At 51.9% G+C, this 23,348-nt stretch overlaps 3 protein-coding genes across 3 annotated transcripts; 2 read left to right on the forward strand and 1 right to left on the reverse strand.

Moving 5' to 3' along the window:
• Positions 1 to 810: 810 nt before the first annotated feature.
• ETH_00012720 (guanylate kinase, putative) lies at positions 811 to 2,678 on the forward strand (the record flags this gene model as incomplete). The annotated part of the gene is made up of 4 exons (XM_013372673.1): positions 811 to 1,059; positions 1,532 to 1,716; positions 2,099 to 2,258; positions 2,520 to 2,678. 4 exons carry the CDS (start codon positions 811 to 813, stop codon positions 2,676 to 2,678), a joined length of 753 nt encoding a protein of 250 aa, XP_013228127.1.
• Positions 2,679 to 5,891: 3,213 nt separating this feature from the next.
• ETH_00012725 (uncharacterized protein) lies at positions 5,892 to 9,240 on the reverse strand (the record flags this gene model as incomplete). The annotated part of the gene is made up of 4 exons (XM_013372674.1): positions 5,892 to 6,070; positions 6,416 to 6,763; positions 6,860 to 7,835; positions 7,999 to 9,240. 4 exons carry the CDS (start codon positions 9,238 to 9,240, stop codon positions 5,892 to 5,894), a joined length of 2,745 nt encoding a protein of 914 aa, XP_013228128.1.
• Positions 9,241 to 17,915: 8,675 nt separating this feature from the next.
• Positions 17,916 to 22,282, forward strand: ETH_00012730 (uncharacterized protein; the record flags this gene model as incomplete). The annotated part of the gene is made up of 14 exons (XM_013372675.1): positions 17,916 to 18,308; positions 18,405 to 18,839; positions 19,026 to 19,095; positions 19,284 to 19,339; positions 19,444 to 19,479; positions 19,630 to 19,705; positions 19,886 to 19,969; positions 20,162 to 20,754; positions 20,895 to 20,967; positions 21,143 to 21,198; positions 21,302 to 21,328; positions 21,484 to 21,559; positions 21,747 to 21,833; positions 22,095 to 22,282. The coding sequence occupies 14 exons, from the start codon at positions 17,916 to 17,918 to the stop codon at positions 22,280 to 22,282; spliced, it is 2,250 nt and encodes a 749-aa protein (XP_013228129.1).
• Between the last annotated feature and the right edge of the window lie 1,066 nt (positions 22,283 to 23,348).

Below are 23,348 nucleotides of genomic sequence, written 5' to 3' on the forward strand. Positions count from 1 at the left end.
CTCAAGTGACGTTTCGGGTTGTCTGAAAAAGGCGCAGCCGAGCTCGGAGTCTTGGTAACCCTGCAGGAATGCACGGAACAGATTTGTGTCTCAAAGGAGGGCAGGGGGCCCCTGCCTTTCTCTGTCAATGTTCTGTGGGGCAGCCCCGAGGATCTTTGAAACAAAGGTGCCGGGGTGATGAGACCCCAGGCAAAATCCCAGGAAAGCGCAGACAGCGGGATAAAGAGCAGAAAAACAGGGAAGAACAGGAGCATAGAATAGCCCCTTGTAGCACCGTATGTCTCACGGTGTGGTTCACTCTCCCGTTGTTGCTTGGCCCTAGTGCCTCTTAAACCCTACCGTCTCTAGTGTGCCGGGAACGGTGGGAAACGGGAGAAAGATACCAATGCATGGCATAATGGGCCTCTCCGTTATAAGAAGCAAGCATTATTAAACTGAAAAACTTAGCTCTGTGTACGGGCATACACTGCCTTCCAGCGGTAGCAGCAAAATTTGGCAGCAGTATATTGGCTGGCTGTCTTACTGAGGCCCTGTGACCTCATGAGGGCCCCTCGTCTCTTCTGCAGTGGAAACCGTGAAGGGTCAGTTAACAAGTTTCATCCATTTTATTATTAAATGAAGCTAGTAAACGATTTTAGTGCGTTTTGTTCTTCTGCTTTCAGCCGCACTACGTCACAACTGTTTCAGTTGCGCCACTGTTGGTACAGCAGACGCAAGAGCGGCGCTTTATTCGTCACACTGTCTGACCATCTTCCAGCACATACTAGTAACTCTCCCCTTTCTCGCATCCAATTTTTGTACACCCTCAAGATGAGAGGGTCTGCACAGACTTCAGGGGCACCGAAAGGAGCCCCTTCCGCGCAGGCCGCCCCTCAAGCCATCGCAGCGTCTGACGCCTGCACGCAACCTGGGACTTCGCCGACCCTTCCAAGCCCTGACTCTGGGACGTCTGAGGTTTCAGCGGTCCCTTCTATGGAGCCGCGGCTACTGATAATAGCGGGACCAAGCGGCGTTGGCAAGGGGACTCTTGTCAGGCGGCTGAGGGCCAACTGGCCAAATGTGAGTTTTCCTGCTCTTCATCTGAGTGAACACTGTGGAGGCGAATGAATTTACGGCAAGCGGGCAGTGGAGGCTTCAAGAGAAGGAAAAAACGGGCTTTTTTTTCATTGTTCCCAGGATGTTCTGTTCTGGTTCTCGTTCTGACCCTGATTATCCTTTTTGCCTCCCAATGCAGTTGGTTCTAGGATGGTTCCATTCGCTGTCTGTGCCGTTTTCTTCCCCTTGTCTCATGATCCCAGCTGATCTGCTCTCCCCGTATCAATTTCAGCAGTGTATTCGGCTTATCAGTGGTGCGCGTCTCTCTGTTGCTTTTTGCATCTTTCTGTTCCATCTTACCGCCGGCGTCCGTAGTAGTAGCGGGTTTGCAGTATTTTGCCTGAGTCATAGCCAGCTGTTTGTTGACCATGGGATGAAACATATAAATGCATTCTCGTTACTGCTGCAGTTGCTGTTGCTGCTGCTTCCTCCTTAGGCTTTCGGTTTCTCAGTCAGCCACACCACCCGCCAGCCAAGACCTGGAGAGCAAGAGGGCCGGGAGTATTTTTTCATTTCTCGCGAAGAGATTGAATCTCTGCGCGACAGAGGCGATCTGCTAGAACACGCCGAATTTTCGGGCAATGTTTACGCGACTTCAGTGGCGGAGGTCCAGAGGATAGCGTGAGGCTGAGCAGTTTGTTTTGGTCTTGCTAATTATATCTTGCTGTTTGTGTCGCTCTCCCTGGTTTGTATTGCCCGTCTAAAGGTATATTTTTTCTCTTGTGCAGCTTCTTTTTTTAATCCTGCTTCTTTTCCTTGGATTTGCTGTAGCTTCTCGTTCTTTGCATACTACTGTAACTGAGTCATGTGGGCCCTTCGTTTCTTCTTTCTGTGACTTCGCATTGGATGACTCTCCCGTTAGTTAACGTGCATGCTGATTTACCTATGCTGTTATGGCCCTTGTAGAAACAGCTATCTCCAGCTGCAAGGGCGTCAATGGAAGCAGGCTGGCATGCGTGGGCATACGGAGTTTGTGCTGTCACTTTATGTGCTTGCTGTCCAGCTCCTTAGGCCAGATCTGTCTGTTAGAGATAGATTTGGTGGGCGTCTCCATCATCAGGAGTCGACATTTTAAAGGCGCCAGGTTTGTATTTATTGAGCCTCCCTCACTTGAGGAGCTTGAAAGGAGGCTGAGGCAACGGAACACGGAAACGCCTGAAACGGTAAGTCCCCCGAAAATTCTTGCGTCGGTATTTGCGTGTATGTATACGTATGTGTCACCGAACTTAGCCTGAAGCCTAGTAAACCACCGACTTGGTGCGAAATGTAGAGTCCGGCCTGTCCAAAGCTGTCAACATCACATAAACTGTAGCAACATATGGCGAGACGCTCTCGCCATATGTTGTAGGTGTGGTTGTTTTCTTAACAGCTGCTGTGGCTTACCTCCCGCGGCTGCGACTGTGTTGTTCGTGTTGCGTTCGCAGCTTCAGCGGCGGCTGGCGCATGCGAGAGATGAACTACAGACAGCTACGAAAATGCCATGGGACTTAAAACTTTTAAATGATTCCGAAGAAAAGGCCTGGATGGAGCTGCGAGACGCAGTCAGCAAATGGTTTGATCTGCCTCTAGGCAGCGAGACGTAGAGAGCAGTTGCGTCAACAAGTTGGAACGCTTCTGCTCAAATTCCCAGTTGAGGGAGCTGTAGACACACCAAAACCGCAAAGTATGTGTAGCGGCAGCCGCTGGAGAAGCTCAGTCATTGTGGGATGTCGCCTCCTGCAGCTGCTCTCTCGCCTGCGGGAACAGGCTGGACAAGAGCAACAACGGCTGTGGCAGCAGCAGCAATAGCGGCAATAAATGCAGGAAGATTTACGTAGTCTCGCACCATTTCAAAGGCTGAGGGAGACCGCGACTAGCGTTTCAGATAATGATTAATAAGTAGAAATAATAATAAGTTCGGGCTATGCCTTTACGGAGTCTAGGGCGTACGCCAAAGCTGCTTGCCTACTGTGTAGAGGCGCAAGGAAGGGCACTTTTGAAGATGAGGGGCTTCACTGCTCCCCCTGATCGCATGTGAACTGTATTGCCTCCTGGACCGGTGTAATCGCAAAATCGGAACTACGGCAATAACGTAAAGATTTAAATTTGTACAGCGGGCAGTGGAGAAGCCAGAGCAACAGTAGCTTCTTTCTTCGGGCAGTCGGGGCTGTGCAGCAAGAGTATGAGAGGTACGTGAAGTGGAAATCAGCTTAGCTCTGCAGATGCCCGCTGGCGGTGCTAACCGTCTGGTACTTGGTCACCACGGCAGAACAACGTACACCACCGGGACGGCGACTGGTGATTAAACAAAAGCACACGATGAGCGGCGGGGAAAACGGAAGGAAGCCCCTCGACATACTTCACGGGCAACGACGAACATATGAGTAACGCAAGGAGCTGGAGAGGCTTGAACCGCGGCCACAATGAACTTTGCACATTGAGGCAAGATCGGGATTAAGACATTTTGTGGACGGAGGCATGTACACATCACACTGCTACGGTATTTGCTCGCCATCTGGTGAGCTCCACACATATTGGGTCTCTTCTCTTCGCCTGTACGGCTCCACCCATTTTACACCACGGCATTTCAATGCTCCGTCGGGTCCCCATTCATGAATCTGCTCTTTGGCTGATATACCACTTTCGCCGCGCCGGCTTGTTTTCGGCAACAGTAGCGGGTTTTCATGGCGCTGGCATTCTGCAGCCCTGCGCCAACTGTGCCCCGCTCCGCGCTGAGTATCCACCGAGACGCAGCACAGAACAGGCGGTGCCGTGCTTGAGAGCAACGGGAAGAAGCAAATGTCACGGGCTTTTTACTCGCACCTCCTCCGCTTTTTGGCACCTTCCCCTTGAGCGTCAGTAGCACTATAAGCACCGAAGTAAGTACATAGTGGGCCTGGAGTGAGCAGCAGTACTTCTACGTGGTGGCCATGCTCAGCTGCGTCTGAGCAAGCCTGTACAGAGCGGACTGACTACGCGTAAAAGCGTTCGCTTGTCCGCATGGAATGTATGCCCCTTTGTACGCATCCTAGCTAGATCCAACTCCATCGCTTTCAACACTGAACAGGCGTCCTCCTAAACATCTACGGGTACGCAGGGGTCAAAATGCAGCAGCAGTAGCGGCTGTACTGTATCTGCACAGCCGTTTTGAATGGAGGAACTGACGAGTGGCCCATGGGACCCCCACCCCCCGCAACATCTGACCCCAGGAAAAGCAGTCCTCGGGGAGACGTTGCGCAAGCACCCCCAATGTGCAACGCCCTCTGCAGCTAGAGCTTCCCAGAACAATCTATGGCAAGCGACGCCCAAGATTTATCACCGGTGCCCCCTAAACGGCTTGGCAGCTAGGAGGCTGGGCCCCAAGAAATCCAAGCGACAGCCCTCCAAAACCCCGGCGCCACTATAAACCAGTCGGCAATTCCGAGGGTCCTAAACCCCACATAAGACCGGTGGGACCCAATTATATGGGCGTTGCTCAAGTAGGCGCGTGTAGTGTGCACACATGCGGCATGCAGCTGTGAAGTTACACATAGCCGTTTGTCTGTATGTACTTCGATGTACATCATGGGGGTACCTACATACATAAATGTACAGTATGCATATGTACCAGTGAGCCAACACATATACAAATGCATGCACGCATATACCTATACACAAATGCGTATGTACACGGAAGTGTACACAAATCTACGCATGTGTGTCTGAACAGAAACGCATGTATACGTGTACACAGATACATGCAGGCTTACTTCTGGTGGGAAGGCCGCCACAATTCCAGTCCACATCCATGCGATGTAATATCATTGTCGCGGAAACGTCAAGTATGCGTAATCATATCTCAAAGAGCCTCATGCACATACAATGAATATACATAGTCCTACTGTATATCCATGCATGTAGATGTATCGTTGCATCCATACTTCGGGTCTCCTAACGTGCGAGGCATTGCTGGTTCCTGGAGTGACATTATGCCCCCTCCTGCTGAGCTGACGGCTGCCTCGCATTCACGAACGACGAGACGAGGCTCCCACAGAAGCCGTTCAGGGGTCCCCTTGATGACCCCAACCATCCCCAGCAAATCAGCAACAGCAACCATGGGGGACTTTTCAAACCCTTCCTTACTCTAGCAGAGGGAGCCCTCCTTCCTACGGGAACCGGGGGAGCTACTAAGTTGTCCGCAAAGCCATGGATGAATATGGAAGGCGCCCACTACAATACCCAGATAGCTTTGCAAACAAGGCCAAAGGACCCTCTGCAACGCCGCCTTGGCAGCCACCCAGTTCTGAGAATGGGGTTGGGCTTGCTTTGCCCTTCCCTGGAAGCACAACATATCGTCCTGGCTAACCTACGGGGTCCCCTGTGAATGCTGCTCAACCGTCGGGCAACCCAACAAGTCATGCAGGACAATGGAAAAACGGAGGCACCCAACGGTTCAGAGAAGAAAACATTCCGGGCCCCAAACATATGCGTCACTCCTCTGCTCCGCAGAAAATTTAGACTCAGTTTCCTCTCCGTGCGTCTCTCTTTACACGAGGACGAAGGCACGGCAACAGCGGCCACAGCTGCTGCTCCTGCTACAGCGGCCTGCTCTTGGGCAGCGCTCACAACAGCTGCGGCGATGATCAGCAGAGACTTCTGCTGAAACGGCTGTTGGCTGCTTCCCAATACACGTGCGGCGGCAAAGTCTGCTGCAACACTGCGGACACCGCTGCTGCTACGGGTGCGCGCAAGACAAACCCCTCTCTAGCTTTCGTTGCTTACTCCTTGCAAGGGAAAGCGTGAAGCTCTACAAGAGGCCGACAACAGCCCTGCAGAAATCAGTCGGCGGCCTTCCTGGAATGCAAGCTGCCCAAAAACCGCAGCACCTCTCCAGAAAACCCGAGTGCTGCTGCTGACTCTGCTGCTAATGATCCCGCCGATGCCGCTGCACCACAGTGCCTCGTCACGTAAAAAGAGGTCACCGCTCGAGGGCAGTTCACGATGATGAGTTCTTCTCCTGAGGAAAAACGAGAGTCTGGAATCCTAAACAGGAATTCGGAAACCCACCCTTAATTTGGAAGCACTAAACCATAAACTGCAGGCCTGTGCTCGAAATTGCAATCCGCCCTCCCTTAACAACCCTGGTCCCGGATCCCTACGCCTCGTCCTACATCGTTCATTGTAGGTTGGGCCGCCTCAGTGGGCGCTCCAGATTCCGTTGCCTCTGCAGCTCGTGAGATGTTTTGCGCTGCAGCAGAAAATAAACAACGGTTGCATCATCATACAGCAATGCGCAACACCGGTTGTGCACAACAGCATTCAGCGTGCGCTCCAAAAGCAGCACAGCGTGGCATCCCCTCACTCTTGCGTTGTGCATGCGCCTTGGGAGCTTTGGGCAAAGTGGTAGTCCCTAAAGGAGGAAAGTCTGCAGCCTCTAGAGAGAGGTGCTGCTGTCGGCTGCGCGCAGTGCTACTTCCCGACACTCCTCCTGCTGGTGCAACGGGATTCCTCCTCCCTGCTGTGTCGCTACCGTTACCCGAGCTGCTGCCGCTAGAATCTGTCCCCGCTGTAGGTCTGCTTGAGCTGCCAAGCTGCTGCTGCTGTTGCTGTTGCTGCATTTGCTGTTGCTCTTCCGCCGTCGAAAGACCTCCTCTTGCATTCCATGGGGCTCCCGAGCCCCTCCGTCTCCCGCCACCGCGGCTACCACCTGCTGAATTCACACAAGGACCACAGTTGCTTTGTTGCACTTGACGCTTTAACTCCAAAATCTGCTGTTGGCCAGTCACGAAAAGCACACGGCGCTTACCTCCAGCTTGATTGCTTCGCACGACTCCTGCCGAGGCAGAGCCTCTCCCGGGGCCCCACCATCGGTTGCCGCTACGGCCCCTGCCTGCGTAGCCGCCCCTGCTCCTGAAACCCTGCTGCTGCTGCTGCTGCGGGGAAAGAAAGCCCTGAGGCTGCTGCTGGATGTAGTGCTGCAGCGGCCGCGCTGCCATGTAAGGCAGAGGGACGAACATGTGCGGGGACACGAAGCCAGCTGGCGCGTAATACAGCTGCTGGTGCAGCTGGGGCTGTGCTCTTCGTGGTTCTTCTCCTTCAGCTGACGGGGTTGTTGCTGATGTTGCTCCGTCGCCGCCATTTCCCCTCTGCGTACTGGTAGGCGGCACCCCTGCAGCAGCAGTTGGGGTTTGCTGCAGGGCAGGAATCCAGCAGCACCCCATCAGGTGCTGCTGCTGCTGAAGTAGGTGGTGCTGCTGCAGCAAGTGGTGCTGCTGCAGCATATGCTGCCGCTGCAGCGGACTCTGCGGCCATAAAAACGGGTAGAAGTCCCCCTCCATCGGGTAGCCAGGGATATGATGTGAATATGGGAGTCTGCTGTACGCATCCATTGCCCCATGCGGGCCACCTGACAGAGAGCTCCCCTGGCCACCTCCCCCTCTCTGGGCTGGGCTCTGCGGGCTCCCGGCGGGAACATAAGCACCCGGCGAAGTGAAGCCTCCTGCATTGCGCGTGCCGCGGTTGCTGCCTCTCTGTGGCCTCACCGTGCGCCTCTGCTGCGGCAAGAAAGCAGCAGCCATGTCCGCTGTGTTAATTGGCAAAGCTGCGCCTATTGCAGGCGGCCCAAAGGGCGCAGGATGCGGGCCCATTGCCAAAGCGACAGCCGGAGCCGGGTAGAAACGCGGGGCCGCCGCTGCTGCAGTTGCTGCTGCTGCTGTCGCCTGCGCGGAGACGACGCGGTGCAGCGCGTGGGAAGCCTTGATCCCGACCTGTAGGGGTTTGCCCTGAGAAAAGTGAGCAGCAGCAAGACACAGAAACAAACTGCTCTGTGGCACCCCTAAAAGGGAGTAGACTGGGGAGAAAGAGGACCCGATTTGAATGAATTTAAACCTATTTGTTTCTCTGGTTGCTGTCATAATTCTACACCTCTTTTGCCTGTCTACTTACATTGAGCTCCTGTGTGCGAAGCCACAAGGCAACATCCTGAGTGGGGGCTGAGCCCTTCAGGGAGACAAACCAAGTGTCATTAACGTCCTTCCTGATGCTGCACCAGCTGTGATCCGCATCCTCTTGCTGCTGCTGCTGCTGCTGCTGTTGCTCCTCCCCCTGCCTCTGTTCTTGCTGCAGCTCCTGTTTCTTTGGGCTCTCGTCCTTCGCACCTTTCCCCTGCTGCGACTTCTGCTTCCGGTTCTCCTCTTGCAGCTGCAGCAGCGACGGGGCCCTAGACAATATGGCAAGAATGTCCTCTTTAGTTGTCTCTGGAGGCAAGTTTCGTAAGACAAGGGTGTTCCTTCCCTTCTCCATCAAACGTGCAAGCGACAGAAACTCCTGCATTCCGCTGCTGCTGCTGCTGCTGCTGCTGCAAGGGGTGGCTGAAGTCGTCTCTGTGAAGGGACTGACATCTCCGCTCGCGTTCCCTGCGGCCGAGCCGCTCCTAGTAGTCGGCTCTTCCCTCAGTGCTGCTGCTGCTGCTGCTGCTGCCACCGCTGGTTCCGCATTAGCCGCACTACGCGTGCTGTCTTCACTCTCTGGTGAAGCCCCATTTTCCCCGTCCTGCTGCTGCGTCTGCTGCTCGCTTCCCTCAGCTGCTTCCACTGCTGCAGGCAGCGCAGGCGAAAGCGAAGAGCCCCGCTCTTGCTGCTGCTGCTGCTGCCGCTGGCGCTGCACAAACGCGATGTCAGGAAGTGATGAGATGGCCTGCAGAAGGGTCTCCCTAGTCGCGCCGCAGCAAAGAATGGCAGGATGTTGCAGCAGCACCGACAGAGGCAGCAACCACTCCCCGGGCTGAATGGAAGCAGCAAGAAACGGATCTGTTGAAAGCGACTCCTCTGACAACAGCGCCCTCAAAAGGCCTCCTACAGTTGCTGGGGAGGCGCTGAAGGGCTTCAATCCATCTCCTGCTGCTGCCGCTGCTGCAGCAATAGCCGCAGCCTCTTCTGCAGCTTCAGTCGCGGCAAGCGTTACGGAGCGACAAAAGTAATTCACGCCCCATACATGCACTGACTGCTCGCCAGCTGCTGCGGCTGTGGCCGCAGCTGAAATGGGAGTTGGAAAAGGGGGGAAAGACGGCGGCGGAGGAGGATATGGGAGAAAACTTCTCTCGTACTGCTGCCGCTGCTGCTGCAGCCGCTGCTGCTGGTCAGGGGAGGTTGGGGCTGCTGCCGCAGCAGCCGCTGGAGGCGAGTCCATTGCGCGCCACCGTCAAACGACGCTTCCACGTTGCAGGCAAATTTCGATGCCAGCGCCTTGGGAAGCTGCTTCGGACTGCAGCAGCTGCTGCTGCGGCTGCTAGTGCCAATGGCGCTACACTGGTTTCTTGTGCTGTTGCAGCAACAAATGAAGGCACCAAATGAGAAGTAGCTGCTGCTGTGCTGTGGGGCACCGGTAAAGAACAACTGGCGGCGATTTCGCTGAGCCCCGACGGCTTCTGCTGCTACAACTTGTGCAGCCACGAACTCTGCAGCAGAGGCGCCGATGCACCAATGGAAAGCCGAATCCAGTGCTGGCTATAAGACAACGAAGGCGCTATCCAGGGCACCAGGGGGCTGCATGCGGTTATAACTGCCTCCTTAACTGCTGCCTCTGGTCGCTTTTCTGAAGGACAAGGAAGCGACAGACGCGTCAGTGAGACGACCAATTACGTTTGCCAATTGCTCAGCCCCGGACGCCGACGTTGCTACCGCTGCTGCTGCTACGGGTACCTTCCCAGCAGCCTGAAGGCAGGAAATGACTTTTCGGGAGCAACTGGGCTGCTCCGTGCCGTCACCAAGCTGTTCCCACGCAAAAGCAACCGGCGGTTGTGTTCCGCCTGCCGTTGCTGCTGTTGCTGCCGCTGCGGCCGTTGCTGCTGCTGCAGCGCGGGCGAGGCAAAAGAAGACAATATGTAGTCTGTGTGATGCTGCAACAAATGGTGCGGTCTGCGAGACGGGTTCTGCCCCTACCAGACCGCCTTTGCCGCTGGAGCTGCTGGATGCCCGCTGTTGCCGCTGCTGTGGCTGTTGTTGCAGCTGCGGCGGCAATGCGAGACTCTGAGATTAGGCAGGCTTTCGCTGAGCTTCACAAGGGAGGGGAAGCGGTGCTGTTGTTTACGCTGCCCCGCAGGTTGCCCCGCTGCAGCTGCTGCTGCCGTTGCTGGAGTTGCGCTGTTGCTGCTGCGCTGCTGCCGCAGCAAGCAGCAGACGCGCAACTGAATGAAAAAGGCGGCAACTACATAAAACCACAAGAAACGAGGTACGAAACAAGACAAGGAGAAGCAACAGCTGCTGCTCCAGCGGGGCTAATGCACAGCAGCGGAGGCTGGCAGTGCTGCAGCAAGTCTGTATGGAGACAGCAGAAGGCTGGGGCCCCGTGGCAGCAGACACAGAGGATGTAATTGTTCCCTGCTGCAGTCCAAGATAAAAATTATGCCTAAATACCCAGTTTTACACCCGGGCTACTACTATTACTGTTCCTCCTGTCGGCGCAGCGCCAACTGGAGCGGCAACTCCTTTTGACACGGAAGCTACACCTGCTAGTACCAGCAGCAGCACTAACATAGATTGTGCCCAGGACTTTTTTCTTTCCGCCAGCATTTTATCATCTTTTAAACTTCTTTTGATTCCTCGGAGAACCTAAAGCGAGTGAACACCTCACTGGAATGGCCAGCTCGTTGTGCGTCGAATACACTAGCTGAATGCGCTTCATGGAGACTACGAGGGTTCACGATTCCACGTGCAGGGCCACTCTTGTGATGTACTAGAGATGATTTTTGGTATCTTATAGTTTTTTTTAAGGATGAGGTACTTGGCCAGGAAGAGCAGGACCCTTTGGTGTCAACCCTGCAATGCAGCCCGCAACTAGCATCAATCTTCTCGAAGTTACAGACATCATTGTGGGCAGGCTGATGCCCGAGTACATTCGAATCGATGCCTGTGGCACCTGGCTCAGCTACGTTAGAACAGCCTTTTCTTCTAAACCCCTAGACCAGGTTGTTGTTTTCCCTATAGTCTTCGTAGCTGGTCAGTGGCTTCCCTGGTTCCGGTCAGTCAGCCAGGTTTTAGTTTCGCTTGTATCGGGATGCGAAATTAACATGCGCCCAGCAGAACTCAAGGCTAAAATTTTCATGTTTTCATGTGCTCTGTCAAGAAGAAACGCGTCAGCTCTCCGTTAGTAGTCTTCCGTCAGTCTTAGTTCAGAAATGATGCTGTCACAGTCCAGCCTCACAAAGGATGGTGCTATGCACTACTGCATGCAGGCCACGTTCTTTCCAGCTAATTTCATCTTTCCTCGAATCTCATTTTTATGAGCCCGGCACTGGCTCTCCCCATGGCCAGGCAATGGTGAGGTAGCTGAAGAGGTGGCACTCGTTTCAGTTTTCGCATGAAGTCGCCGTGCAGCGATCCCTTTGACCTCTACATAGTATTTTTACCCTTAAGACGTCTAGCAGAGCCTATAGTTAAAGTTGATGGAGATTGTAGCGTATCTTGAACGGTCGCAAGCTGCTGCGCCCCTGGGAGCACATGCAGTGGAAAAATATAGCTATATTTGCATAGCCTATAGGAAACACGTTAGTGGAATAAGTCCATCAGACCGTTGTAAGAGGCGTTCAAAGAAGTGGGTTCCCCAGAGCTGTGGGTTTAAGAGGGGTAGATGCTGCAAAGACGTTAGTCAGGCGAACGTTGGATGTAGGGAAGCATCGAATTGAGAGGCTTCTGTGTTAAGCTACTCATATGTTTCAAGGCAAACTGAATTGAGGCATTTTCCATCCGTTTTTTGGAAGATCAGCAGGTAGGATGCTTTCTTGGCCTGCTGAGGGAGCTCTCTCCCAGCTTGATGTCGACAGGCACATCAGTTTGTCAGGCTTAGCCTGCAGGTTCTCACCTTATTCTACGGACTGAAAGGGGGCCACACAGGAATCAGCGTACAGCTGATGCTGCTCGTTGACAGCTCTAAGGACTTTTTGACAAGCTAGAGGACAAGTTTGCTCCGTTTCGTCCGAGGTCAGTCGAGGCCAACTCCTGCGCATTCCTCTGCGCTAGCCTATCTTTTTTGTGGGTTTGTTTTCCAGACGCGACACGAAGGCTATGGGTTCTGAAGCCTCCCCTGTATCCGCTCGTCTGTGGAACCCGCGCATCAAAAGTGCTGAAGATCCACGTGTATGAGTACTTCTTATGGAGCCTCGAAAAGACATTAGCCAGAGCCTTGCTACTTCGGTGGTGCGTCTCGCGAATACAGCTGAAGTAATGGCCTTTGGCTCTCCCTCGTCTTCTGGCGCCTGTTGCTTTCAGCAGATCTTCTAACTCCATGCAAATGTGCAAGTGCAGACCACCGAGAAACCTACAGTGGGAGTTCCAGTATTTCAAAGTTCTCTTGCAGACCCACGTCGGCCTGCTAATAGTGTGCGACCGTGTAGTTGTCGAAAGGGGCTCATCGGTCCTTGACATACTGCACTCGCACTCAGGTCCTTTCTCCATTACAGAAAGCTTATACCTGAGGGCGGAGCCCCGGTAAATTAAGCCCAGTAGGATGGGCTCTACTTCTGCCTATACCTTTGCGTTTTCCAACTTCAATGCTTATGTTCCACTAGTTTCCAGTGCATTCACATGCTGATGCCTCTATAATTATGATACGCCAACTGACCTACACGCTGACCAAGTGCGTCATTACTATGCAGGTGCCCACATCATTGCTTTTGCTGCTTCGCTTTCCGATGCGCCCTCCCTCGGTCTTCGCGCTGCATTGCAAGTCTGTCTTGTTGGCTTTTCCAATACACCCGACATTGCACGTGGAGGCATCATATTACCTCAATTTTGGCGAATATGCAATCACCGGCTCTCCCCAACGCCCCGAACAAAGATGCAGTTTGTTCAGCAGCACTTATATCATTTTTTAACGTGGTCAGGCTACTCTGCTGATCACGTCCCCCATTGCCACCCAGGTGTCTATGCTCATCTCTCGAAGTACAACGGGGTCATCAAGATTGACTACTGAAAAGATCTCGCGCCAATCTCTTCTCCAGAATAATAGAAATCTGGCGTTTGTACTCTGATCTTTTGCAATTGAAGCCATGCCCTCACGGGTAAATGAATGTTAGTTAGCCTTCCAGCATACGCTTTTCCGCGTGCGAAGGGATTGTCCAGTGGTTATGCTAGCTAAACTTTGAAAGTTTCTGCCTAAGTTGTTCTACGGTCGCTTTGAGTCCTGTACTCAATTCTGTGTGACAGGCAGCGCAAAGCATTGCCTTTCCGACTACGCAAAAAGAACCCTCACTCTGTCTTCTTTGCGGAACCAACCGGCGACAAACGATGAATTCACTAGCAGTCTCCTACAATGTGTCCTGCACGTGTCAAACTTGAGCAGGCCGGTTTCTGCCACTTCCTATGTGTTGTCCTAGTCATGACAGAGATGCTCGAAGCTCCGTAATGCCCGGAGGAACAACTTCGCTGTGAGTGTCCCTTAAAAAACGACTTTTGCCCCGCTTACCAGTAACGTGAGTGTCTGCCTCGCACCAGTTGTACTTTGCGAAAGGAGGGAGTTAGGATCAGGTGAATCGCACGTTCCGTTTGGCTGAGGCTCTTTTACTCCAGCGCAGGTTCCAGTCGCCACGTACGCCTTACTATTTTCGAAATTCAAGGCATTCCCTAATTCTAGCACTCCTCCCTTTGAAAAACACCCTTTCATTTTTTGGAAACAATTATCAGCTATATGCCCTGTGCCCTCTGCCAGTCCCTTCCCATTCACCACTGGTGTGGTCTCTCACTGAACTACTCGTAGTACACCGACATCCGTGCACGGAATTCACGGGCTGACGTGCTGGGCACAATGAAACTTGGGTTGTCAACTAGCATCTTTGAGCAAGTCGCTCAATTTGTCTCTGTAAGGGCGGTTGTACACGATCCCCGACTTATCCTGGCCACGCCTATGACTGCCTTGGAGCCCGGGCCCTCTTTTGCAACTGCCTACAGGTTTCTTTGCTTTGGCTTGCCACAGTTGCTTCTAAGTTTGGAAAAGAATATTTTTTGTGAATAGCTGCGAAGTATCAAGCCACAGAGGTTCACTGCAGCTGACTACACCGCTGCACCAGTCCCGTCGCTGCGGAAGTGCTTCAACACTTTTCTGCTGAATAATGCCGAGGAATAACACACCGTCTACATCTTTTAGCTACAGCAGATGTGGGACTTATTCTGGGTCCAGTGAACGACCTCACTAGCACTCCGCCCTGGAACTCCCGTAGGAAGTACAGTCGTTCCAACAAGGCGCCAACCGAACGCCTGACCATGGCACCGACAGAATTCTTATGAAGTCTAAGGGGTTATTCAGACTTACCTTAAGTATTGTGACATCATCCGCCTAGAGTGTACATCCCACGAGCGGGGTGACTGAGTCCGCTGGTAAAGGGCAAGTTGAAGGAGTGTTCCGTGACTTTCCGATTTTGGGAACCACTGGAGCTTTATGACAACACGATATTGTTTACGTGGCTTGCAAACCTGTAATCCTTCTGTGGAGGAGAAGTGCACAACCTGTGCTCCCATGTTTGCTGCGTCGCTCAGCAGCAAACTTCCGTATGGGCTACCCCCTATATATCGCACAAGAGCATGCTGGTGGCATGCATTATCAAACCCATCCAAAAGCGCAATGAAATTTTAATTCATCCGCCTGAAAATATGTCCGTTTTTCCCATACTTGCTTCGGCGTTAATATGTCACCGTGCGGCCTGCCGTACACACCACCTGGTCAATATGACTTGAAAGTTCACATTTGTGCAGGCCACTACCATCGAGCAAACAAAAAACATCAAAACTTATGTGATAATGTGGCATCGTAGGATTCTTTGCGTGTTAACAGAACATATGCTGCCCGATCTCGTCGTGTCCAGGGCGCGAGTGGTGAATGGCATCACATGAATCAATTAACATTGATTCTGGATTCACATCAGTGCCCTTTGTGCAGGCCTAATTACACACTATTTAGCTGCTCAAGCCCCGGGAGCGTGGCTAGTTTGTAAGCTTGCACGCAGACAGACAGCATCATAGAAGAAGCACATAGAATTACAAAACTGAGAAGCTACGGAACGTTTTATTGGCAGAATAGCAAATGCCAGTAAAGCTAACACGGCCCAGAGGTGTGTGTGCCTTACACTGCACTATAAGAACTTTTCTGACCGCAGATGAGGCATTTGGATGACGCTCCTAGATGCTCCTTTAAATGTACCACAGGCTGCCCGCTGCTTGCAGTTAGAGGCAAAGTGGGTATTCTTTAGTACAATGTTCCAGAACGACTCTGCTGGCCTGGTGAGGCTCTTGCAAAATGGGCAATAATGGCTACAAAACTTTATATCACTGCCTGGTGGGACGAGTCCATCATCATTTGAGCCCCACTTCACCGGAGGAAGCTTCATTCCCTGTGCAGCTACGATGAGCCCTGAATGCGTTACTCTCTCAAACTGACAACTGTAGCATTGGATTTTTGTGAGCTGCGGGACAAAGGGGCTCACAAGTGAGTGACCCTCAGGGGGTATAAACAGCTGGCCCTAATTTCATTGCATTACCGCAAATATACTTCCTACAACAGCCCGAGATTCCAAGAACACTCGCCTCCCTACTGTCAAAGCATGCACATGAAGTCCAACTCACATCAACCGCGCAAACAGTAGGCTGGGGAGGCTCATGAGGCTGGCGGGAGATACAGTCGAGGAACTGGATGTTGCTGCAGCCCTTGGGCGGCGTGCATAGAAACAGTCGACTCCTCTCTGGTAGTTACAAATTGTGCGCAACTTATTACAAATATGTTTAGTAGACGCCGTAGATGTCCTTACGGCTTTCGCAGCTCCACTGTCGCAACTCTGGCGATCCTATTTGACTGTCTTGATGCATAAATCCATTGCGGCGGATTCGTTCCCCAGGTTGAAATACTTTCTTTTGACGTCCAAGAGAAAGGCTCGACAGGTTTGAGGAAGAATAGGTCCTAGTGCGCTCTAGCATGAAGCACTTAGAGAGGCTTGCTGCTTCATGCTAGATGCAATGCAGCTTAGCACTTATTGCAAAACACTGGGGCTCTCTCGGGTACGATTCAACCCCCAACGTTTATAACATAATCCCGTGGATTTTCAGAAGCCCGTATAGTTATTTGGCCGCATCTAGCTGCTTATACTTTCAATATACATCAACTCTAGACAGAGTACGAGACAGACGCACACTCTAAAGATAACATCTCGAGCTCTAGAGCCGCATTTTCGGCAAACTTCGGTAGTTACACCCAGCGTTATCTACTACATGAAACTTCCACTCATAGAGAGTGGAAGTTTCATGTAGTTTCCGTACATGGTGTTTATGCCTCGATAAAACCAGTCCTTCATTGTTGTAAGTCCCTTGAGACCTAATGCGCACAATGAATGCGGCTAATAGATTTCAAGATTATGAAGGTGCTCGCTCTAGCTTTCCTCAGCACATGGTCGCCTGGCAGTGTGCAGCTCTTTCGTATGTATCAATAATGCATGGCCCCTACCAGTTTGATGCTTTTGGGGCCCCGAGAAGGATTCACTTACTGAAGCAGTGTCGTTTTCACAGGGACCTGCGACGCCTACAATGGAATAATGCCAGGGTCCCAGCCCTTTTCATCTCTAGACACTGGCCATAGCCTCATCTTGCTACTATGAAGTATGCTAGATGCATTCGAATCATGAGAAAGTAGTTCCAGTAGCTAGAGTTAAATGCTTGTCTCGCAATTCGCTCCCAAAACCTCTGGCTCGATGGGCCGTGCGTAATTATGGTAGTGCCAGTTTATTCGTTTTTGGCTCAACAAAAAATATTTATAAAAGAGAGTTGTTTACCGAAGCAAGTGCATTATTTGTAAATGATGAAACGCCGACGGCAGTGTGAAACACGCCTTAACGCTCGAAATCGGTTGGGGGTGCAGCTGGAGCAGAATCCGTCGAAATACAACGAAACAATGCGCGAAGAATTACAGACAAGAGACTAACGAAAAAATGATTTGTTGCTTCTTTTATAAAATTAGGGGCTTTTGAATGTATGGGACCAGTCAATAAGGCTCCGCAGCTCTGAAACGTACCTTCCGCACCCCACAAGTTTCGTAGTCAGGGCTATAGCAGCCAGCCAGGAGTCAACCAAAGGCAGGGCCTACTACACATATATGTTCTATCTAAATATTTTAAAATAAATATTTGATTACATGAGATTACTTCGGGCAGTTGTCTAGCGATCTGCTCGAGGCCACATGTTACTGCGCTGGTTTGCTTCTCCCGTACGGCGAAGTTGTCACCTTTGTCTGAATCAAGCGATGCTCCAAGCGCACATATATATACTCATTGCAATGAATGCGTAGGAAAATTACTCTGTATTAGATGCATTTGTCGCAGTATCTCAAATTAACCCAAAACTAGTCTTGGCCCCAAAGACCATTATCTGACCCAGCAGCCCTACAACACGAAAACAGAAGCGTGGAACTGTCTCAACGCTCCAATGAGCTGCATTCACTTGAGAACAGAAAATGATGGTGCACTTGTTAGTCAAAGCTTTCAGAAGCTCCAGACCGTGAAGCACTGTGCAGAAACCAACTGCTGGTGGGGACCGCAGCTTTCGAGCGCTCACAGGGACTAACTAGCCCAGAAGCAGCTGCTGGTTGCTCTGTCTTAGGGTCAGAGACATTGTTCAGCCCGAATATCTCCAAAAAGTCTATCGCTTTTTGTGTGGAGTTTTATATTGAGGAATTTTCGAGTCTTTTTTCTTACTCTTCTCCGGTGCAACTGCTTGTGCTTCAACTACGACGTGACCAATGTTGATATTGCCACCTTAAGTTCTAGACAGTTTCTCTGCTCCCCCACTGGATAGAAACAGGTATTTTTATATACTATCCGCACTCCTCCAAAGATGGAATATGTCCGTTCTTCTTTTGTCTCTCCGCCTAGCATGTCGGTGGCCCTCGAAGCAGAGGAGACAGGCGTTCCTCAAGGAGCTTCCTACAGGGAGTGGCTGGATCATGCTGCCCCACCGATTCAGCTGCGCCGTAGACACAGGATTGGAAGCCCTATTGTTCTGAGCTTGGCAATTTTGTTGGTGGCGACCGCCGTGGCCTACATGGTCTTGCGATGCGGGAAGCTCCTTACCAGGCTACCTCCGCCTACGCCGTTCTCCGCAAGGCTGCTTTCTTCCGACGTAATGACCGCACAGGCAGCAGCAGCAGCAGCGACAGCAGCGGCAGCAGCGGCAGCAGCGGCGGCGAACGGGCCAGTTGCTTTCGGGGCGACGCAGGCCGATCGCGCAGTGCTGGCTTTGCTTCTATTCAAGTAGCTGTATGCACGTGGCGAGATCGTAGGGCAGAGTGGGAACTCGTGTGGTTGTGTTGCATTTGCTGCGCAGGAGGAGGAACTGTGCAGCCGGCAGAAGGGGTCAGTCAGTGCAGCACTGTCTCACATTTCACTGGCTGAGGATGATGAAGGGGAAGAGTTGGAAACCCGAGGAAGCTTGAGTGAACTCGGCCAGCACAGTGCCCCTCCCGCGGAGGGCACTGCGCACCGCAGAAGGTCTTTGCTGCAGGATGTCCTGACCAGGACTCAGCGCTCTCATGGCAGCCCCTCCCGTGACATCGGTGCCCACCGGCAGCGCGGCATCTCCAACACTTTGTCGCAGAGCACTGCACATATTGGTCCAAGTCCATCGCGCAGCACTTTCGATCTCAACCGCCGTTCTCACCACGCTTCCCACGCCTCTCTCATTTCGCATAAACTCTTGACGCTTCGCAAGCCCCAGGGGGAGCCGCCGTATTATTCTTTCCCGTCTGTACTTGACCCCGCAGTACGCTTCACGGCCTTGTCTGTGGCTTTTCTGCAATCTTGGCGCACGGCCGAGTGCCTCTGCCATTCAGAAAACTCAATATTAACTAGGCATGGCGACAACAACATGTTTGGGTTCACAATCATCCTTATCTCCGTCTTCAGTAGCTGTACCGGGATTGCCATTCTTTTTTTGCGTGTTCGGTAGGCAAGGTCGGCTTTCAAGACCTTCATGGAGTTTTTGAAAAGCCGTCGCTCTCATCGGGGGAAATCCTCTAGTACGTCACCATCACATCCCTGTAGTACCTGCTGCAGTTTTTAGATGCAGACGTGTGGTTTTTCCGCTGCTAGGCAGAAAAGTGTTCTTTTTTTTGGAAGTGTTTGGGGCGTGCTGCCTACTACCCCTGTAGCGTAGGCCGGTGGTATTTTCCTCATATTTTCAAATTCTTTCTTTTGGTGAATGCAGAAACGATTACTTTTACGCTATCCGGCGTGCATGTGGCCGTCGATGTCGTGCAACTGGTAAGTATGCCTCCTGGAGCCTCCATCAAGAAGACTGAAGAGTTACTTAGCGTTTTTGCGAACATTTGCTTTTCGTGGCCGATGTGTTTTCATTTCTTTTGCAGAAAGGCAGTTTTGGGCGTAATTGGCCTGACAAGGCCGTGAGTCACTTTCTCCAGCGACGAATATTCGCGACAGTAGTCGGCAAAGAAGGCGGAAAAGCCATGTATGTTGGATTTTTTGCAAGCACGGTTCAACGAACTGGCTGCCTGGTGTGTTGGTACTGCCTGTTGGAACAATTTTTTTTGTAGACCTTGGGAGGCACTGGTGAAAAGCTGGAGCAGGCTGTCTGGAAGGCAGTGGGCACAGTGTGGTCAAGAGGGGGCGGTAGGTTCCTCTATGAAGACAGTATCGCTGTTGTTTTGGAGCAAAAATTCCTTTTCCCTCTGCGCTTTGCGCTCTGTAGAACGCAGCGACTTCGCAAGGGCCACACGCCAGCTGCATGAAGGGCGGAAAGCTACAATCGGATGGCCTCTGCATACGTGTCTGTTGCTGTGCGCTTCGCAGAGCCACATGTTGCTGCTGAGATGTTCGAGGTTAAACAGGATGGATCTGATTCGCATTCGGGGAAAATAGAGATAACTGTCACAGGCGGGTTTTGTGTGCAGAGAGCCTCTTTTTCTTATTCCTTCTCATGGCGGTTCACACGTTTTTCCTGGGACGTTTGCGGCTTTAGTCTTCGTGCAAATGCCTGGATTTACCAGCTGAGATAAGCAAAATGCGTGCAATGGCGGCAGTCTTCACAGTTTTTTTTTGCGTGTGTTGTGGGATTCTGCTCTACAGCTTGCAACGAGGGTCATCGGTCTTCTTTTGACAGCGGGTCGCCTTTGTTGGATCCGTCAAGAGAGCAGGGAGCCGTTGGAGGCGCCTCTGCTGACTCCGGATCAGGTGAAGCCTCACGCAGAGGAGCTGTTACATGGGGTATGATGGAGGGATCGCATGCAAGTGGTGGCGCAGAGAAGCTGGACCGTCGTGAGGCACCTCGCGCCAGATGGGGAATCCATTCCCCACAGGATGTTGCAGAACCATTTGATTTGGGGGCTCGCTCACCTTTACAAGGCCCCGAGCCAAGTCGCAGTGTTTCATGGCAGGATGACCCCCATAAGGGAAGTGTTTCGTCAGCGAAAGCTAGAGGTTCAACAGGTAGCGGTGGATTTTGGGCTTCTTCAAGTGGGCTACAAAGCTCAGCACCAGAAGCTCATGACGTTAAAGCTTCGTCTAGTTCCACGAGTCACGCACTGCCAGAAAGCGCGCACAGCGAAGGTGGAAGTGGCCCTTCAGAAGGAGGCCAGGAAGTTCGGGCTCCACATTCCAAAACCTGGTTCAGCAAGCTGAGGGGTCCGAGGTACTCCTTTCCTAAGATTAAAAATGAATCCGTAAGCGTTCCACTTGAACTGAGGCGCTTGGTGGCGTGAGGGCACGACTATTGAAGACAACAGTGCTGCAAACTGCGTTCCGCAACGTGCCCAGACCTGATGGCGACCTGTTTCGCTTGGTTCTCTGTCTTCCTCAATAGGCACGGATTGGTCTTACAAAACTCATGAAAAAGGTCATGGGCTTCTCCTTGCCATCCTGGGCGATGCGCTCAGGTGACACCTTGTTTTCTGAACACTGCCAGACGCCAATCCCTTTTCCCCCTATACCTTACCGTTTGCATAGCATATGCGGCTTGTTCACGTGTGTTGTGGAAGAACATTGCTAGCGTTGGTGTGTATAATGGATTTCCCCCCTTATGCTTTTCTTCTGTTGCTACTCTGTATGCAGTCAATGTTACCTTCGACGTTGACGGGATAACTGTGGATATCACTGCAAGAGAGCTTGTGAGACGAATGGCTCGGTTTCTTAGCTCGGGTTATGTACGAAGCGGGCTGTAGTATATTTCATGGATATTTAAAGTTCTGCGCTTGTGTTTTTTTCTCGCAGATGCACACCACATGGGGTGGAAAGACGGTGAGGGCTATGCAAAATTCCCAACTGTGTTAGTTTTAGCACGTACTGAACGGAACAGCGAGCAGACGCACGAAATTGGTACGAAGGATAGGTGCACAGGCGCTGGAATTTTCAATGACCTTGTTTTGCCGGTTCACATGCTCGGTTTTCTCCAGATAATTGAGCAGGCGGCCCCGAAAGTCGAAGATGCCTATTTAAAGGCGGTAGATAGAGTGCGACGCAAGCTTCCAAGTAAGCTCATCACGGCTACGGCCTAGCCTGGGTTGTATGGAGAAGCGCCCATGGCTTATCGTTTTGGTAATGCGCTATTTGTCCATGCGGTGCTGCGTGGCTCCTTTCGACGCGGGCCGAGGACGGGAGGAACAGGAAGCCATCATTGGAATTTCGCTGCTTCTGTACTACTTCTGCTCGTTTTCAGGCTCATCTGCTGCTACGGAGACCTGTAGCGCCCAGAAGCTGTTGAGAAATGGCGTCGTTGCTGGTCAGATAGTTTTCATTGTAACAGGTCGGTCAGATCACAGAACGAAGGCCGGAAGAAAGGCTTATCAATTTCTCAACGCACTTCAGTTTTCCATAGGACATTCACAATGGCAGCTTCGTAGCTGATTTGGAAATAGAGTTACTCGTTAGGTGGTTCTCTGCTGCGTATTCTTGTTCCTTCGGGAGGCGAGTTGCTGGCGCATCTTCGCAACTGCTCGTAGCTCGTGGAGAGGTGCAGGCACCAGATGCAAACAATGCCCTTCTGCCTTTTTGCGCTTATGCTCAGCAACTTTTGTGCAGCAAGAACCAGGCTTTGTCTTGCAATTTGGGAGCGGAGGAAAGCAAAAGGAAGATTCTGATGAAGATGAAAAGCCGCAGCGCAGCAAAGGACACAAGAAGAAAAGATCTTCAGGACTGCGCAGCACAGTGTCTCATGGCCACTTAGATGACGCATCAAGTTCTGATGAGTGGTGATGCTGGCGTTTTGATCGTGATGGATTCTTTCAAATTCAAGTGAAAGTTCTTCTGTACATCCTTTTGGCGTTCCATGGCAGTAGGTCCCCTACCTTGATTTTAAAGTGATTCCGTGGTATTCGGGTGTAAACTGCATGTAAATACATGCGTCCCGTCTTCCAAAATCCCTTGTAGTTTTATAGAGAACCACCTCATCGCTTGGAAGTCCACTCCGCGCAGATGAAGCGCCACGTTCCCCTTTGTGTGCTAACCGAAGGGGCGGGGAGAGGAAGCCGAGAAAATTTTAATGGGCTGATGCATTCGGTGTTTTGGATGTGCACTCGCGTTTGTGGGCCGGGTGCGGGAGGTCCAAGAGAATATTTTGACCCTTCCCGTCGCTTTGCTGGCTTCCCTGTGCACAGCAGTGGCCCCGGGTCAGTAGCTTTTTAAATGCGAGTAGAGGGGAGCCGCCTGTGCGCCTAAATTGGCTAGGGCGGCACAAAGTCGTTTTAATTTGCAAACGGGGGGCTGGAAACCGCCTTGTTTTTTTTACACTGTTCAACACTCAGGATATAGTGGATGGTGCATGGGAATTAAATGTTCGGCGAATTTCAGAGCAGATAGAAGCAACGATGTAGGGTATAGCGAAGGTAGATGTGCTGACAGACGAAGCTCGTAGCCACTTTGACTTTCAACGTACGCGTTTAAGCCGACTGTCGAAGTAGTCCAGTCGAGGACAATGACGAAGGGAAAGAAGCAATGCTGTCTTTCCCCACGTAAGAAAAGCTTACAGGAGCCCAGACGCAGAGAAGGGGAAGGAGGTGAGAGGCGTGCCGTGTGCAGCGCAGATGTAATGCGTGAAACAAAACTCCCACAGCCCAAAGCTGCACGTACGTTTTTGGTTTCTGCATAGAATGATGTGTTCCCTTCAACGGGAAGGTGCACTCCGCCCCAAAGGCATTTTACCTTGTTTCGGGTGACGTAATCTGCATTGGAATGTAAGTATATCTCCGGGAGAAGGACGCTGCATGTAGTTGTTTCCCAGTCTCTTTTGTGGTCTTTGGCCTCGAAGCTAGCGTGTATGTGC

The sequence above is a fragment of the Eimeria tenella genome, genomic scaffold (genome assembly GCF_000499545.2).
Source record: "Eimeria tenella Houghton genomic scaffold, Eth_scaff102, whole genome shotgun sequence".
Classification (NCBI taxonomy): Eukaryota; Apicomplexa; class Conoidasida; order Eucoccidiorida; family Eimeriidae; genus Eimeria; species Eimeria tenella.